At 31.9% G+C, this 17,583-nt stretch overlaps 1 protein-coding gene across 1 annotated transcript; it reads right to left on the bottom strand.

Moving 5' to 3' along the window:
- Positions 1 to 7,630: 7,630 nt before the first annotated feature.
- On the bottom strand, positions 7,631 to 17,350 carry LOC145316369 (uncharacterized). Its single transcript, XM_080156814.1, has 9 exons — positions 17,267 to 17,350; positions 15,963 to 16,037; positions 15,115 to 15,249; positions 13,199 to 13,286; positions 12,359 to 12,554; positions 12,027 to 12,080; positions 10,361 to 11,773; positions 9,934 to 10,027; positions 7,631 to 8,392 (listed from the first exon to the last, which is right to left on the bottom strand). The coding sequence occupies exons 1-9, from the start codon at positions 17,342 to 17,344 to the stop codon at positions 8,258 to 8,260; spliced, it is 2,268 nt and encodes a 755-aa protein (XP_080012940.1). The 5' UTR covers positions 17,345 to 17,350; the 3' UTR covers positions 7,631 to 8,257.
- Between the last annotated feature and the right edge of the window lie 233 nt (positions 17,351 to 17,583).

Genomic DNA, 17,583 nt, shown 5'->3' with positions numbered 1-17,583 from the left:
AGTTTATAAATTAGATGTTGTATTTTGAATTTTAAAAATCTAATACGGAATTGATACAACACTTTAACCCTAATATATGTACAATACAATACAACACAGTACAAATATATCACTACATAATAGAATCCAAAGAATACTTGATAGAATGTTACCCAAGTGCATATTAATTTATTTATTTTGAATTTTAATTAGCAATGAAATTTTCAAATAAAATTTTTACTCATTAATAAAAATGCAAATAATACAAACTAAAATCTGTCTGAGGGAAACCCAACGATAGCTTTCTGACAGTTCAAATTACCAAAGTAAAAGATAAAAAAATTTTGGGAGAGAAAAAACTTCATTTTAACAAAAGCCATTAATATATAGGTTTATAAAAAGTTATGTTTTTTACTTTAAACTAGCTACCTGAATTTGATTCTATACTTTATCTACACACACACACACAGCTTTTTTATTAGCGTTTTATACGAAGCACTGCGCCATCCCAAAACTGGTTTATTAGGCTAGAAATAGGCCTAGGCTTAAAATAGGCCTGAAATAATATTTTCCTACGTTTCCCATCCCTTATCCCTGGTGCCAATGGATTTATTATTACTTGGATCTTATTCTAGATTTTTATGTTCTCTGATAAAGTGAAACTTGTAAAACTTGAAAATAACTATCTCCTCACCCCCGCTCCTCTTACGCCTTCCACTCCCCGTTTACTGGATAAAGGAATTTACCAATAAATGACAGTGGAAATAGAAACATATATTGACGAAATTTTTCCCCTGTCATAGTATCCATGTATATTCTTCATCCATTCCAGTGCCCTAGCCTCATATACTAGAAGTAATAGGCTTATCTACAATATGGTGCTTTCCCTATAAGTGCCTACTGAACACTGCATCCCTCCTCCATTGTTTTTAAAAATTATAAAAAAATAAAGCAAGGGGAGTACCTTTCTTACTATGTTTAACAACTGCAGGGTTCCCTAATCCTGCGGGGCTACCCAGTTTCCAATATGACCTAACCTTATCTGACCTAAAGTAATAAACAAACAAACGAAAAACTACCTTATTTTAAAGATAGTGGAAGATGGCGATCATAACTATTCTCAGATATCTTCAAACTAGTTTACCCCCTCTCTTCCCCCTCTCTTTTTTTCCTTCCCCTTTCAAACCTATAATTCTGGTGTTCATACAAATGCGCCAATTTTTGTTTTATAAAATTTTTTTGAAAATAACATCTGTTTGGTTTTCCTTTGCAATTAAGCTTTTTTTTAGGTACAGGGAAGGTTTTTAACTATTTTGGGAGAGCGTATCTCCACCCTCCCAATTTAAAATCCCCCACAAAATTTTTTTTCTGAATATTTCTTATTAAAACTCAAATTAAAAAGTAGAAGGGCGGTTGACTTATCCCCCTCCCACCTTAAGAACACTTAGAGGCTTCTTGGGGGCGTTCGTTGCCCCTAGTCTTTCTTAAAATAAGAGCTATGTCTTGCATTTTTTTTCAATTAGGTGTTTGATCACGAATTTCATATGGTAAAAATATTTTTCTTATTTAATTGTTATCCTAAAAAGATAAAAGTTATGCTTGAAAATTGTTTTAATAGCTATTATTATATGTTGCATTTTTATATAAACGTGAGAGTTGTGATCACAATTGGCGTAACATTTGTACTCTTTGGCGTCAATGCGTATTTTCAGATATCCATTACTCGCTATCATTTTAAATTCATTTCAAATATAGGGGAATGGAAGGGTTTCTTTGTATTATGAATTTGAAATAAATAAACTTTACGTTTGCTCGCTCATCCTTTGTCCTTTCATAAATAAGCTAAATTCTTTGCTTAAATCATCCAATTTGGTGAAAAGGGCTAAAAATCAACAATTAAATTCAATCTAATTTTTTTGCCAGAAACTTAGTCCCTTGTCCCTGGTTTTGAAGAAATCAATTTATCTTTTATAATATTTTTATTTAATTCATTATTGTTGTAGAATTATTTGTTTATCTTTTATTATCTAAAGATTTAGAAATTGGATTTTATTCTTATTTTCCTGCTTGCTCTCATATATATTTTATTGAGAATTGTTAAAATTTCTATTTTATAAGTAAACTGCAATAAAAAAAGCTGGAGGTTTCGTGATTTTAATAAAAAGAAAAGGATCTGTGTGGGTCTGTCTGTACCGAAAGATCTCGTTAAAAACTTAACTGATACAGATCTCCTTTAAAGTGAAGCTTCTCATAGGTCCTGGGAAGGTTTATAGCTATTTGTGGTGGGTATCCCCAAAAAATAATTCCACCCCCCTAAAAAAATATTTCTTACTTTTTTTTTTTTGAAACTAGAGTTGGGGGGAAAGGGTCCAATTAAATCCTCACCACCTCATAAGTGCCTACTGACCCTTACTCCCCCCGCCTCCCATTCTTTTTTAAATATAGATATTCAGATATTGACTGGATAGAATAAGAAATTTAGATTATTGCATGATTTGGCAGCCGCGGCTTAGCTGGAAAACCTTAAATAAAACCTGTTTGAAAGTTTTTAAATTTAAAAAAAAGAGTGGTTGTCATATTTTGTATGAATTTAAAATGTAAAAAGTTGATTTCACTGTGACTCACAGGCGGCTGACGCGCAGATGTCGAGCCCTGGATTATTGTATTGCACTCATGATCAACTTATCTTTTGCAGAACAATCCGGAAATGCAAAAATTTACTGGGTTGTGGTGGTCTTTAGACTCTCCCAAAATTTGGGTTTAATGCTACTTTCTAGAAATTTTAAAGAAACGGCTTTGGCTTTGAACGCTAAACAAAAATTTTTGGAAATTAAGACTGAGCTGTTAGTTAACAAATATTCATTGTCATTTGAACTGTAAACTTTTTCCTTGTAATTCAAAGAAATTTAAAGATTCAATGGTTTGGTTGTTGATAATTTTTAATTTGTTGTAAATTACATTAATGGATATAGAATACGTGGATATTGTGAGAGATTCTCGCATAATCTGATAAAAATGTGTCTCCTAGCTGGATAATAAAATGATACCCCTTTACCTAATAACTTTACTGTTTCCCTTCAACTTACCATTCTATATCCGTTATTACATTAACTTAAGGGTTTTAATGTGCCAGTCTAGTTATAGTTGCCCAGAATGTTCACAGAACAAAGTTTTATCTTACACCAAAAATTATTCTTAAATATTTTTTTTGTAGCGCAGATACTCTGGAACAATGATGTACAAGGGAGGTTGGGAAAGGGGGGTGTTAAAGTGGTGTCTACCCGCCCCAAATTTTTATAATCACACAAAATCACCCCGACCCACCAAAACCTTTCAAACACTTTATTTTGATCACCCCCCCCCCCCCTCCCTAACATATGTTTTAAAAGCTTTGACGTCCTTTATCTGGAATATAAATCATGAATCTTTAGGGATAAAAAAATGGACGATAAAATGATGTATATTGTACACCTACAATGATTATAAACAAAATTACCCGTTCTGTAGATTGAAATTCAGGGTTGATAAGTTTGGATTGTCACTGAACCAACCAGAAGATGATTAAAGTTCCTCAACAGATTATGACGTCATACAATAAAATAACCAATGAGAGGCCAGCGTAAATTTAACCACTGTTCAATTACAGTGCATACTGGCCTCTCATTGGCTATTCTATCGTATGCCGTCATAATCTATGGAGGGACCATAATCATCTTCAACCAACCATTGTTGTTAAAATATGTGAATTCCTATTCTTTTAAAGATTATTTTCCTTCTCAAACTTCATTTCTTATTCAAAATGAGAGATGCACAAAAATCTTGTCTCCCGCCCTTTCCAATCCTTTTAAGAAAGAATTATTCTCTTTGTGTTTTACACAAAGGCGTGCATAAGGGGGTGTAGGGGAGTAAATCCAATTCCCTGGATGAATTAAGGGTGGTGGATACACTCCCCCTCACCTCATTGCTGCTTCTGTGTAAAACATAAACACAACATTCCTCTTGTTGTCTGAATTACAACCCCCTCTGGATTTTTGCTTAATGAGGGTGTCAAAAATCGTAAGGGGGGTGTCAAACTTTTCGATTGCGGGATGAACCTGCCTCTGGTTTTACACAGGGAGGAAGGAAACATTGGACTGTTTAATATACTAGTCCCAAAAGTTTTATAATAACGTTTTCTTATTCGTTGAGGCCTTAATGTAAGTGTTCAAATGTTTCAACCAATAATTATAATCTATAAATTTTGTGTACCATCATTGGGGATATGCATAAATTTCTCGGCCATTATCTTATCTTTTTAGATCCCTGGATTTTACATCCTTTGTTTCCAGCAAAACATTAGAAACATTTGTAGGTTTTAGCTTTGATTTAGCAGGGATACTGGATAGGTCAATGGTTATGAAATTCATTTCTGACATTTTTTTTAGTTTTGGGATGATCCATAGCAACTTTTTATATTTTGCTGTTTTTTTTTTTATTTTTAAGGTTTTATAAAATGATGGCTAACGAATATAATTTACAATAACAGAACAGCAGACATAAATTCTTCTGTGAATACTCCTTGTTGATTTCAAGGGATAAGACAATGGACAATTGTAGATTAAAATCATTGGTTGAAAAGTTTGAACTCTTCAAATCTGAACCAAACAAAAAGGAATTAAGGAAATTACACATGAGCCAACGAATGAGAAAAAGTTTCGGTACCGGTATAATTTACAGTCCAATGTCCACTCCCTCACTGCTAATATATGTTTGCCAATGATTAACTAAGCTGTAATATTCTGTTTAGCTTATCTTGCTAAGATAAAATTAGTCAAAATTAATTTATTAATAAAAGTCATGTGGGCTAACATATGTGTCCTTTAAGATCTCATTAACTAATAACCCGATTGAGTTCTACATTTAAGGAAAGCTTCACAAGATCCCAGGGTTGTTTTAAGAATTTATTTTTTGAATTTTAATTGAATAAATTAAGAATTTAATTTTGTTGTAAGGTTTCGTGATTTTATTTATATTGCCAAACTTCTACTTCAATAAAGAATTTTGTTTAAAATAAAATTTTCAAATAATGTATGATAAGGAAAAAGAGTGGAGTGGGGAGGTGGTGATGACTTCAATGAATATTGTAGAATTCTTATAAAGGATGTCCAAGTAAAGTGGTATTGTGGTATTACAAACCCCAATATTTTAAAAATATATTTTTTATTACCCCCTCCCTCCTTCCCAACCAGATTTAAATCTTTTTATACTATGAAAAATTACCACCCACCAAACTTGTTTACCTACCTCCCTTTAAATATAAAGCTTTGACGTCCTTGTTACTGCGGTGCCCTTTTTATGCAGTTTATATTTAGTAGTAGTACATCATATTTAAACTTTTTCCACACAACTAAAAGAAGGAAAAAAACTTTTATTAAACTTCACAATTTTTCTTAAATAAAGGATTCAATGATTATATCATTTTAGTCGATGGTAATCTCTTTGTCTTCTGTCTTTCTGTATGACAATAAGGAAATATTAAACCTTTAATATAAATAAGTAAGTATTTTTTGTCTGAAGATAAATTGTTGGCTTTTATTGGCTGTACTTTTCAGGTAAGTTATATGAATATCTTTCAGTTATTTCCCTGACCTCCCTCGGCCGCATCTAGAGGTTAGGGGCGAGGCAACAAATTTAAATGAAGTTAATTTGCCTAGACTCCCAACCATCAAAATTTAATTTTTATAAATCTGCATATGTTTTTGAGATCTTATATAAAACAGAAATTCTGCCATAGCAATTTATATCCCTTTTTTCCTGCAAATTTTACTGCGCTGACAATTCAACAGGAGCAAAGTTTTAACTAAAGTTTTATAATTTTTTTTCAGTAATGACATGATGGCATCATAAAACTTGATTCTTCAAATAAAATGTACAAATATAGATGTCTAATCCAGACAAATACCTACCCCAAGTGGCAGAGGCCCTTTTCGTCTGCTAGCAAATTGCTTTTTATTCTTTTGAATTGACTAGGCTGTTTCCGACGCTAGTAGCTGTGTTGTGCTCATATAACCAATACAAAATCGTGGCAGGGTCCCTGCCCTGAGGGGAGGGTTAAATATAGATCATGCCCCCACCCCCCTATTCTTTTACTTTAATTTTTAAAAATCGCTGGAAGTCCGGGTGGGGGGGGGGGGTTAGTACTACCCCTTTGACATAATTTAGATACACTAATAATTATACATAAGTGCAAATAATATTATCAAAGAAGTTTTTTAAGATTATGTTTTTAAAATCAAAATACATTTTCTATTTGTTATATGAAATCTTATAGCTGAAATAAACGCCATTCTTTTTAAAATTTTGACAAATTGTTACGATATAATATGTCTTCACAATAAAAGTGCATTACCTACTGACAAACGGCTAAACCAAACTTGAACGATTATGTATAGATGATAAAGGAATCATGCATTAATAATCATTGTCCATGTATTTCCAGCTTTAACCAACCAATAAAATTTTTCAGGGATTAAATGTGGCGCAGCACAAGTGTTTGAAAAACGCTTTGATAGGTAGAGAATGTACTTGGATATTATGAGAGGTGAAATATTATCGTCAATTTATGTTGCTTACATGGACCTCATTTATTGGTCAGTTCATTCGTCCAGTTGGAGGGATGGAGTAAAGGGGGTGGATCGTTAATTTAGCCAGCTACAAGTTTCACTATATTAGGGTACATGATAACTTGGTGTAAGACCCAAGTAATAATAAATCTAGTACTAAATATATAAAACTAAGCAAAAAAATATTTTTTTCTATTATTCTTTATTTAGAACATTTCAATGAAATTATGATTAATTATAGAGTGGCTATGCTCCTTTAAAATGTAAAAGTGACGTCCCCCTCAACACATAATGGTGTTAAATTTAATTTTGAAGAATATCTAATCAGACAATTATTAAAGTTTGCCTTGACGTCCTCAAAGCTTCCTTAAACCTCATTTCTCAGCTTAAACTTTTACAAAATTTCAAACTTTTGACTTATATTTGTTTTGTTTTAAAAGTTTGAATGAGTTAGAAGGAGGCACTGTAGCATCCCCGGCACAATAGCTCCCTGGTACAGGGTGGACAGGAAGCACTTTAACTCCCTATCACTATAGTTCCCTGGTACTGGGTGGACAAGAGGCACTGCTGTAGCTCCTTGGTACTAGGTGGACAGGAGGCACTGTAGCTACCCGACACTATTGCTCCCTGGTACAGGGTGGACAGAAGGCACTGTAGAACTCCGTCACTATAGCTCCTTGGTTCTGGGTGGATAAAGAATGTACGTGGATATTATGACAGGGGAAAAATTGTCTTCAATATAGGTTACTAACATCAGTTCGTTCATCCAGTAGGAGGGAAGGGTGTATAAGGTAAATGGTGTGGATGGGGGAATCGTTATTTAGCCAGCTACAAGTTTCACTTTATTAGAGTACATGATAATCTGGTATGAGATCCAAGTAATAATAAATCCATTGTGGGCGGACCAATTGCGTTTCCAAACTTTTGGACATTTTAGCCTCTGGACAAAACTTAAAATTTGTAATAATCTTTTAAAAAATATTTTTTGGAATAAAAGTAAATTTAATAGTGATTAAAATACATAAAACTTTTATTTTTGGTACTATAGTTTTGTTTATAATTTTTTAAACTGATATTACACAAAATAATTTGTAATGATATATATTTTTAGTAGCGAAGCTACTCTATGTCACTCTGTCTGAATATGTAAACACTAAACAATCCATTTTATATTGTTTTTTCAAAGCACAACTTTTTGAACATTTGACATCGTTTAATGGAAAATACATACCACATTTGATTTTTAGCTGCGCTACTTTTAGACATAATTATCCTTGCTTAAGTACAAGATTTGATATAATAATATAATAATGATTCTACAAGCATATTTTTTAGGGTGGGTTAAGTAAAGCATTATTTGCCGTGACTCAAAATGGTGTAATTTAATTTCCTAACCTTTACAAACTTCCCTGACAAGATATTAAATAACATTTAAAATAAGAACCATTTTCAAATATGGTCGCATATAAAATTGTACTTTGTTATCCAAGGAATCAGTATTCAAATTATCAGATAAACAGGATCACATAAAATTTGTTGTCAAAAATGTTAAAAAGTCAACATGTTTCAAATACGGAAATTCTGGTAACGATTATGGATTTGCGACGCTTTCTAAATGTACCTAACTACTACAGGAATCATCAAAGTTTAAAATCGATAGGAAAAGCTTATCGTTTTTACAAAGATTTTTTAACAGCCATTTTTTGAAGCCAGGAAATTTTGTTTCCAGATTGATATAATTCAGATTTTTCTCTGGATTCTTTTTGTTCTACAGGTCCAGCTGGGGATCTTCCAAATATTTGTACTCGAACCTAAAACCATTTATACGTTTAACTTTTGTTCCAGTATAGCTTAATGAAAAATCAAGTATAGCATCGTATTACAAACAATTTTTCACGAATAATAAAACAAAATCTTGAAATTAATAGCAGTTTTGATATAGTCTGGGTCTTCGTTCACTTGAAGGTTAACAAAAATGGTTTTAATCTTATCATTTTTCATTATAATATTCGCGAAAAGCTGTCTATAATGCGATGGGATAGATAATACTAGCGACTGAGTCCCAGGTATTTAGAGGCTCTGTATTCGAATTGTGAGGGAGGTTGTAGAAAATAGCCTTAAACTATCCTAAGATAAAAACTAGAAATAAAAAGCATAAAACCATCCTGATTTTCATGTGAATCTTCATTGAAATGGAGAACTCTATCGGTTCAGTTAAGTTAGCGATATCTCATAATGGACAAAAGCTTTACTACTTTATGCCCATTGGATGGTAAATGCAAAACTTCAAACATGGTCTATAAAGCCACTGTGACACTAGATTCAGACCAGAGCCAACATCAATATATTGGCCTAACCTCTGCAACTTTCCAGCAAAGATATAGTAGGCACAAAACCTCTTTCGCACGAGACACAGCTTGCACAAAGCTATCTGATTTCATCAAAACACAGACAGAAAAACACAAACTATAAAATTGAATGGTCAATTGAAAAACTAGCAAACCCTTACAATCAAAATTCCAAAAAATGCAATCTTTGCTTGACAGAAAGCTTCGAAATAATGAAAGCTTTCAAATCTAACATACAAACTTTAAACACCAGAAATGAAATCTTCAGCAAGTGTCCACACAGAGAAAAGTTCCTTCTTTCAAAGTGCATGACGTGAAACATATTCAAAGCAGTATTTTTTTATATAATATGTATTAATTTGTAAAACTGCAAATGATAAATATGACCTATTTTTGTCTATTTAAAGATTCCCTTTAAACACCTCCCCCTTTTTATATAAAGATGCTAATTCCCCCCCAACCCCAAGAGGATATAGGCAGTAAAAAACCCCGCAGGGGGCACAATTTTCTAACACTTCTTTCTCATTTAGTCTTTAAAAAGGATTCAAAATGCATGGACATATATCTTTTTAACTCTTATTTTATACATCTTAATTGGAACTGATGATCTATTTTTATAGAGAAACATATGTATTCCACCAATAAATAGTTAAAAAATTAAATGTGTTTATACATATAATAATACTTTATATAATAGGATATTTATAATAAAATAACTTTGTGTAATCTCAAAATTAAATTAAAATTATAAACAGGTGATATAATTTGTAAATATTATAGCAAGAACAGAGAAAATTTGTTTGAATATTAGATAAAATGTTTTAAAAAGCTGCGAAGAATGTCTATTCTTATCAATCACCAAATGTCGGACGGACGGTCGGACGTACAGACATGCCTGCTTACATAGAAATCCTCCATTTAATTCAAGAAAGAAACTGGATAATAATATCACAATTAGAACAAAGAAAAAAACAATCATAGAGCAACTTTATAACTTTAAGTACCTTATAGGGATTAATACTTTTAGGAGTACTTGTTTTAGGTTCAACAACGTGGATTGTTCCAATATTTTGTTTTGCTCCTTCTGATGGATTCATCCTAGTTAAGTAAAATTATAAACATTTAGACAAAATATATAGAATAATCTTATCATTATATATACATCAACATTGTAATAACTAACGAGCAAATACTCTATAACTCACTTTTGTCCGTCCATCCTTCTCCCGTCTTTTACTTTCTTAAGAGGGGGTGTTACCCTCCCCCCCCCCCCTAAAAAAAGTTATAAGATTTCCCATGACCTATGAGAAGCTACATTGTTAAGGAAAACCATATCGGCTCAGCAGTAAGCGAGATCCTTCGGTACAGACAGACAGACTCAAAAATATCCTGTTATTTTCATAAAAGGATAAGATTTAAAAATCAGCTCACCTGACTTCAGATTTGTATTTCCTAAATTTTTGTTGAGAGTTTACCGTTACACTGCTAGCCTGTACAGGTATAACTTGCGTCTCTGGAATAGAACCCATTGTCTGCAAACTTCTTCTCATCATCTTTACATTTGGCCCATTTATAGTTATTTTAGGCTTTGGGGCCAGTTTTGGCCTGTGGGTATCCTGTTCTGAAGGGGTAGATGACAGCTGATTTACAATTTTTGTTTTTCGAGTTCTTTCTATTCCATTGGCTTCAACTTTGTCTTTGTTGTTTGTGCCATTAGCTTTCAGTCTTTTATTGTCCCACATATCATCCCAGTGATTCAAGACAAGCCTGTTAGATATATCTTCATCATTTTCTTTAGAACTTGTTACAGTTTTATCATAAGTATTGTCAAGTATGTTTGAATAGTCAATAGATTTGTTGTCGTGTTCTTCATTTGTTTTGCCATCAACTTCATTTTCAGTATTTTCAATTAATCTTTTAGAATTGTTATTTTCTTTTGTTATCTGTTTGTGATCATCATTTTCAATTGAATTTTCATCATACTCCCTGTCAGTGTTAAGATAAGGATTTGATCCAACAATTATCATGTCTTCTAAAGAGGCAAAACTCTCCATTTCTTTAAATCCTTTATTCATGGGTCTTGCTTCATTATTAGATAGATCTAATGTGTTTGTACATGTTTCAAAAGATTTATCATTACTATCCTCACCATTCCTATCAAAATATTTTGCAATATCATGATTAATTTTAGTTTCTTGTGTAATCACCTTGGGGCACTCCTCAAACTTTTTGGACTTATATTCGTCTTCAGTTGTTTTAATAGCGTCATAATTGTTTGTGTATGTATTTTCATCCTTTCTACAACCATCATCTATATTCTCATTACCTATTTGTTGATTATTTTCATTCAAAACTTCAATTTCATCTTTAGCAACGTCAATTATTTCTATGTCCTCATTAAGTTCATTGTCAACAATTCCTTTGTCTTTTACATCTGATCTATTTGCTTTTGGTGGAAAATCCTCATTTTGTGAAACATCAATTTTATCTGTATATGAGGCATCTAAAGAATTGCTTTCTTGAGAGTTCTCCTCAGTTTTAGATACTTCTTTAATCTTGTGAACTTCAAACTCATTTTCTCTCTCCAATTTTATATTGTTGAGGTTTAATACTTTGATATCTTCAATTTTCTTACCAATATTTTTAGTCTTGTTGTCTTCTGATGTTTCTATTTTATCAACAATTTCTTCCTTGGCTTCTATTTTATCATCTTGTTTAAAAGTTTGATGATCATTTGACTGAGATTTTTCTTCTGATTTTTGTATTCCTTTAGTGACAATTTGGTAGGTAGCAAGACCCCAGGCAATATTTCTTTTGGTTCTTTCATATACTCGTACTGTAAACCTGATCAAAAAGCAAAATAAAAATTGATGATATATTCTGTTTGGTGCGTAAAATTGTTTCTACTGCTGCTAAGTCAGGCGCATGATGTTTTCCATAGGTTTTCCAGGTAAAACTATTCAGTGATCTATATGGATAAGACAAGAAAACTTTATTTTAAAACAGGGGACTAGTGTAATAAACAACCCATTGTCCCATCCCTCTCTAAAAACTATTACTTTCCTCTAACAAATTGTGTAAATGTTACTTTTTTTACCGTGGTAGAATAGATTTGTTCATATAGGTAGTGTACTTTCTTGCGGTGGAATACCTAAAAAAAATTATGATATACATAAACAAGGATTATACCGTCAATATAAGCAAATCTTTCCATAATAATAATCTAAGATCATAAAGGAATTTTACTTGTAAAACAAACAAAAACGGTTGCAATATGCTGCATAAAAATTATTTGGTTTTTCTAGTATGAAATATTATGAGGAACAAAGACGACATCACCACCGATTATTAAAAATTTAAATATCACGAAACCTCCATTAATTAACATCTTGAATACTGTGTAATGTTAATTTGATTTAATAAACTTACACTTTAAAGCTTTCCAAATATCCATCAATCTCATGTTCTTTCTCGTCAACCATTTCATATAAATCAGAGGAAATATTGTAGATATTTGTAATTAAATCTCCACCAAGCTTTAGTTTTTCCTCAGCATAGTCTATCAGCTGTTCCTGCAGTTCAGGCAGGTTCCAAGTGGACATCTGGTCAGGTACAAATATTTCCTGTGTTTGTTAAACATAACTTACAGGAAAATTGAAACTAGTTAGTTTATGATAATTAGGAACAGGGGACTAGGATTTTTAAGTGAAATATATATTTTTAACCTACTTCCTTTCCCTTCCTAAGCCATACCCACATATCTTTGGTTGCATCCTTTTTTATATTTTGTATAATCCAACAAATAATCCAATTTAAATTCAAATTAAATAAGCAAATTTGAGTTGTACGTAGCAAAAAAGCATTTCTTTAATTTTTTAGATGAAAATTAAACTATATGCAATACTTCTTATCTTATAATTGAATTTCAAAGTTTTCAAATAATTCCTAACTGGTTAATGCAAATATTTATGCAATGTTTAAAAAGAACGTTACTATTAAACTCAAACTTTACGCTAGTTTTCCAGTATGGCTTTGAAACATATCAATATCCGCTGGATTAGAACCAGTTCTCAGTAATACTGATAAATCATGAGAACAATTTTCCACGAATATTGAATACAAATCATAATATCACTACTAATTTAGTAAGCCCGGGCTATCAGCAACTCGGGGGTAACAAAATTGGTTTAAAGAATTTTTTATTTTAATATCCGCGGAAAGCTGTCTATGATACGATTCGAAAAATATCTATTATAAGTTAATGTTCCTTTGGAATAGTAAAAGTGTAGAATGTATTGACAACATTCTGATAAACTTGGAACAGAGCTATCCGGGTTCCATCAACAATTACAAAAACCTGAACAAAAATAATGCATTTATTATTACTTTAAATTATTATGATGCACTTTAATTAAGTGAAACTTGTGGCTGGATAATATAATCCCCCCTAACCATTCTCTTCGCCCTATCCCCTCCCCTTCCATTAGATGAACGAACCCCTCATCATAAAATCCACGTATATTCTATATTCATTGAAAAACATATAACATTTAATTTTGTACAACCGTACAAATAAAACCAATCTTCTTAATTTCCTCCAACAACTTTGCTTTTTAACTATTCAAAGGCTTGGCAGCCAAATCTGCAACCGCAGCCTTATTCAGCCTCCTATTTCTAAACCTTCCCTCCCCCAAGTCTAATTGACTCCCCTTGTACCCTCCCCCTAAAAAAAAGCTTAAACGTCTCTGGCAGCCACCAATACATTGAATGAAAATCTACAGGCAAAAAAGTGTAACTTTTTCTGAATCTATTTTTTTTAAAGTTTAGACGTCTGTAATTCAACAATTTATAGAAGAAGCCAGTCACAGAAATAATTATACATTCAGAAATAAATAGATTAATCGTTTATTTATCAATCAACTAACAAAATTAATGATAAAATAATCTTTGTGTAAAAAGTTTGAGATAAAAACTTATTTTGGTAAATAGGTTTTTGATAACAACAGTTTATGAAAATATATCTTATAATCAGTCCTGGTCATAAGCTTTGAAATATTTCAAAATCTTACAAATTACTTATAAAACACGTTTGTTAGGATTAATTAGGGTGCGTTTGAATCATAGAGAAGCACTGAAAAATTGATTCTTTCCAGGCAGGCAAAAGAAAAGGACGGCTGGCTGTTTCCCTTAAGGCACTTGATCCAGTACCTTACCTTACTTAATCCCTCATTTATAAATAAATTGAAATTAAAGGAAAGAAGAGGGGTTGTCAATAAGATATATAAGTTGGAAAGAATTTTAATGTTAGAGGAAGATTTGAAATCTGCATCAAATTTTAAGGATTTTTTATAAAATTCTTTGTTTGTATAATTCTTTATCTAAAAGCGGAAATACAATTTAAGTTAATTAATTTTGACCAATAGGATAGGTGTATTGAAAACTACCAGCTCTCTTATTGGTTGACACTTAAGCTTCTCTAATCAGAGCGCAGATAGTTTTCAATCCACCAATCACAGATGTTAAAATTAATTAACTTAAATTGTATTTCCGCTTTTAGATAAAGAATTATACAAAAAACGAATTTTATAAAAAATCCTTAAAATTTGATGCAGATTTCAAATCTCCACCTAACATTAAAATTCTTTCTAACTTATATGTTATATATCTTAGTAGTCAAGTTAGGTTAGGTTAAACTGATTTCAGGGTTAAGGCACCGCATGCTCATAGGAAAAATGCCTCACTTTATTTTTAATCCTTAAAAAAGTTATGGAAACGGGGCATCTATGAACTTTAAAGGGAAGCATCGGACAGTTAATTAATCTACGGCCCCTTCTTTCCCTCGATATTTACAAATAAAGAATATCTATACCCATATTTTTTGGGAAGACTTATTCATATTTCATTGGTTTGATCCGTTCAATCAAAGGTTCAATATTAAAGAAATAATGGCTGCACCCCTAACATTTAGGGGCTCCTTTATTGAAGAGGTAGGGTAGAGCAAATAGTCTAAAAGCAGACCAGGTCCTACGTTAATCTAATAATAAAAAAGCCCAAAACCAATCTGGAACCTATTTGAAGCTTCCCTTAATTGGAGAACTCAATCAATTCAGAAGTTATCGAAATCTTAGTGACAAAAATACCTACTTCCTGAAATAACAGGATAAAAGATATCCAAATATGTTAACCTGTTGTGTTTGATATATGCCCCTATCATAGAGATCCTGCGTAGTCTCTAAACCTGTGTTTATAATGTCTCTTGTCATAGTGGCTCCGTTAATAACTATTCTCTCTGCATTACTGGATATTATTTCTTCAGTTTCCTATAAGCAAAATTTAAACATTATGTAATAAAAACGTCCAGAAAGATTTCCTTAACAGCTTGACCATTTACACTACAATTTTTATTTAAATTTGGCCAGTGTAGGTTTTTGGCTATTTTCCGGAAGATGTATGGCAAGAGGGCAAGTGGCAGGTATTTTTACAATGGACGTTATATCTGCATAATAAAGTAACAGAATCTGTGTGTCTGTACCAAAGGATTTCGTTAACCGCTGAACCGATATGGCTCTTCTTTACAATGTGGCTTCTCATAGGTCCTGGGAAGGTTTATAACTATTTGGTGAATTGTACCACCACCCTTCCAAGATATATCGAGCCCCCCCCCCCCCACAACCAAAAAAATAACAACAACAACAACCTCATCTCAATTGCCACTAGAGGCCTCTAGGGGCGTAGTAGATTGGTAGTTTAGTAATATTATGATACATAATAAGCACAAGATCAATATTTTGTCATTTTTCAGTCCATTTTCAGTGAACATATCCCATCTAATTTTTGTTATACGATAAAGTTTACATTATACCAGAAGAAATATTATACCTTATTTCTAATACAAAGAACAGAACGCAAAATTGCCATACGATAAAGTTTACATTGTACCAGAAGTAATAGTACACCTTAATTCTATCACAGAACAGAACGCGAAATTGCCATACGATAAAGTTGATATTATACCAGAAAAAAATAAGTTTACCTTTATTTTATCAAATGTTTTGGAAATTGTTTTCGCGTTCATGTTTCTTGAGTAGATGACAAGGCTTCCTGACTTCTAAAATTATAATGATGACATTGGGTAAAATCTTACAGAATTTCCTAGCCTAGCTTATAAGCTTTGTCCTAGTAAGTATTATTTGTTAAACATCGAGCTAACTACTGGTAAAAATATTTATTATGCTTTCCTGGATAGATTTTAAAATAGCTTTGGTTGGTTTCAGACTATTTCCCTGGCCTCCCGTAGAATGCGTGCCTGAGCGTGAGTTAAGCCGAAGGAGTATTGTATTTGAGGGTTACCTCAGCATAAATTGTTACATATTACATGAATAAATTCATATTCCCTACAGAATATGGGTTTAAAATAAAATATTAAGTATTATAACAGATTCTTTTCTTGCTTTAAAATAGTTATATATTAAAAAAATTTATTTTACTTCCTTGATAAATTTTAAAAATTGTTTTAGCATATTTTATAAAAAAAATAATAATAATTAAAGCTTTTAACATATGTATATTAAATATTAAATTAAAACTAGACATCTAGCGAGCAAAATATAAACAAAAAATTATTGTAATATTTAATCGCCCATTTTGTTCTAAATATTTATGCCTTTTGTGCTCTAAAATAATTATCAACCTTCCTCGAGTATTTGAAACAAATACTATAGTAGCAAGTTAAATAAAACATTTTTTGCGGGGTAGGGGGGCTGGAAATTTGAGAATATGATGTATTTATAAAAAGCAGAGTTGAATGTTTAACGATTTTAATGGATGATTATATGTTTTTAATGCGCCCATCCTTTATTAATCCTTGTTATCATGGTTCTCCTCTACAGTGTAGCTTTATAGGTTTTGGGAGCGTTTATAACTATTTTTGGAAAGGGAAACCACCCGAATCCAAAGAGAAATCATCCCTAGAAAAAAATTACTTCCCAAATGACTTGTATTTTTCTTTTTGAAACTTAATGAAAGGGGAGTTTAACTTTGTTGTCTTAGTAATAAATAATCCAAAAATCAGATGAATAGGATATTTATATCACATAAAAAATTATTGCCAAAAAGTAAAATATTAATATGTTTAAAATAGTTGCATGGACATTCTGGTAACGATTATAGAGTTGCTACACTTTAGAATTCCTGCCTTATTATTACAGGAAACACTATGACGAGTTTGAAATCTATAGAACAATTCTAACATGCCTAAATCAACGAAAAGAGCTATTCTGTACGGATGGACGCGCCAACCTAATTATAGAAAAGCTTCACTTTTTAAAAAGTTTTTACCTGAATGATAAATATAATAGGAGTTAGAAATCCTACATACAGGTAGCACAACAAATCATTCAACACATCTTCGTGCATAACATAAGATCTGAAATAAATCGTACAAATTATAGAGTAGTACTAGCAGCTACGCCCCCTAGAAGCCTCTGGGGAGAAAGAAAAGGTAAAAATCAATTTAGGGGGTGGGTAATTAACAAACATACTATAGTATCACAACATTTTTACTTCTGTTAAATATGATCATAATCTCCTTGAAAATATTCACATAACATTTTCCGAAACAAAATTAATTCTATTTTTTTTTGGGGGGGGGGGGG

The sequence above is a fragment of the Acartia tonsa genome, chromosome 4 (assembly GCF_053477335.1).
Source record: "Acartia tonsa isolate MP-2025a chromosome 4, ASM5347733v1, whole genome shotgun sequence".
NCBI lineage: Eukaryota > Metazoa > Arthropoda > Copepoda > Calanoida > Acartiidae > Acartia > Acartia tonsa.
The sequence above is the reverse complement of the archived record's forward strand: the minus strand, read 5'-3'. Positions and strand labels throughout refer to the sequence as shown.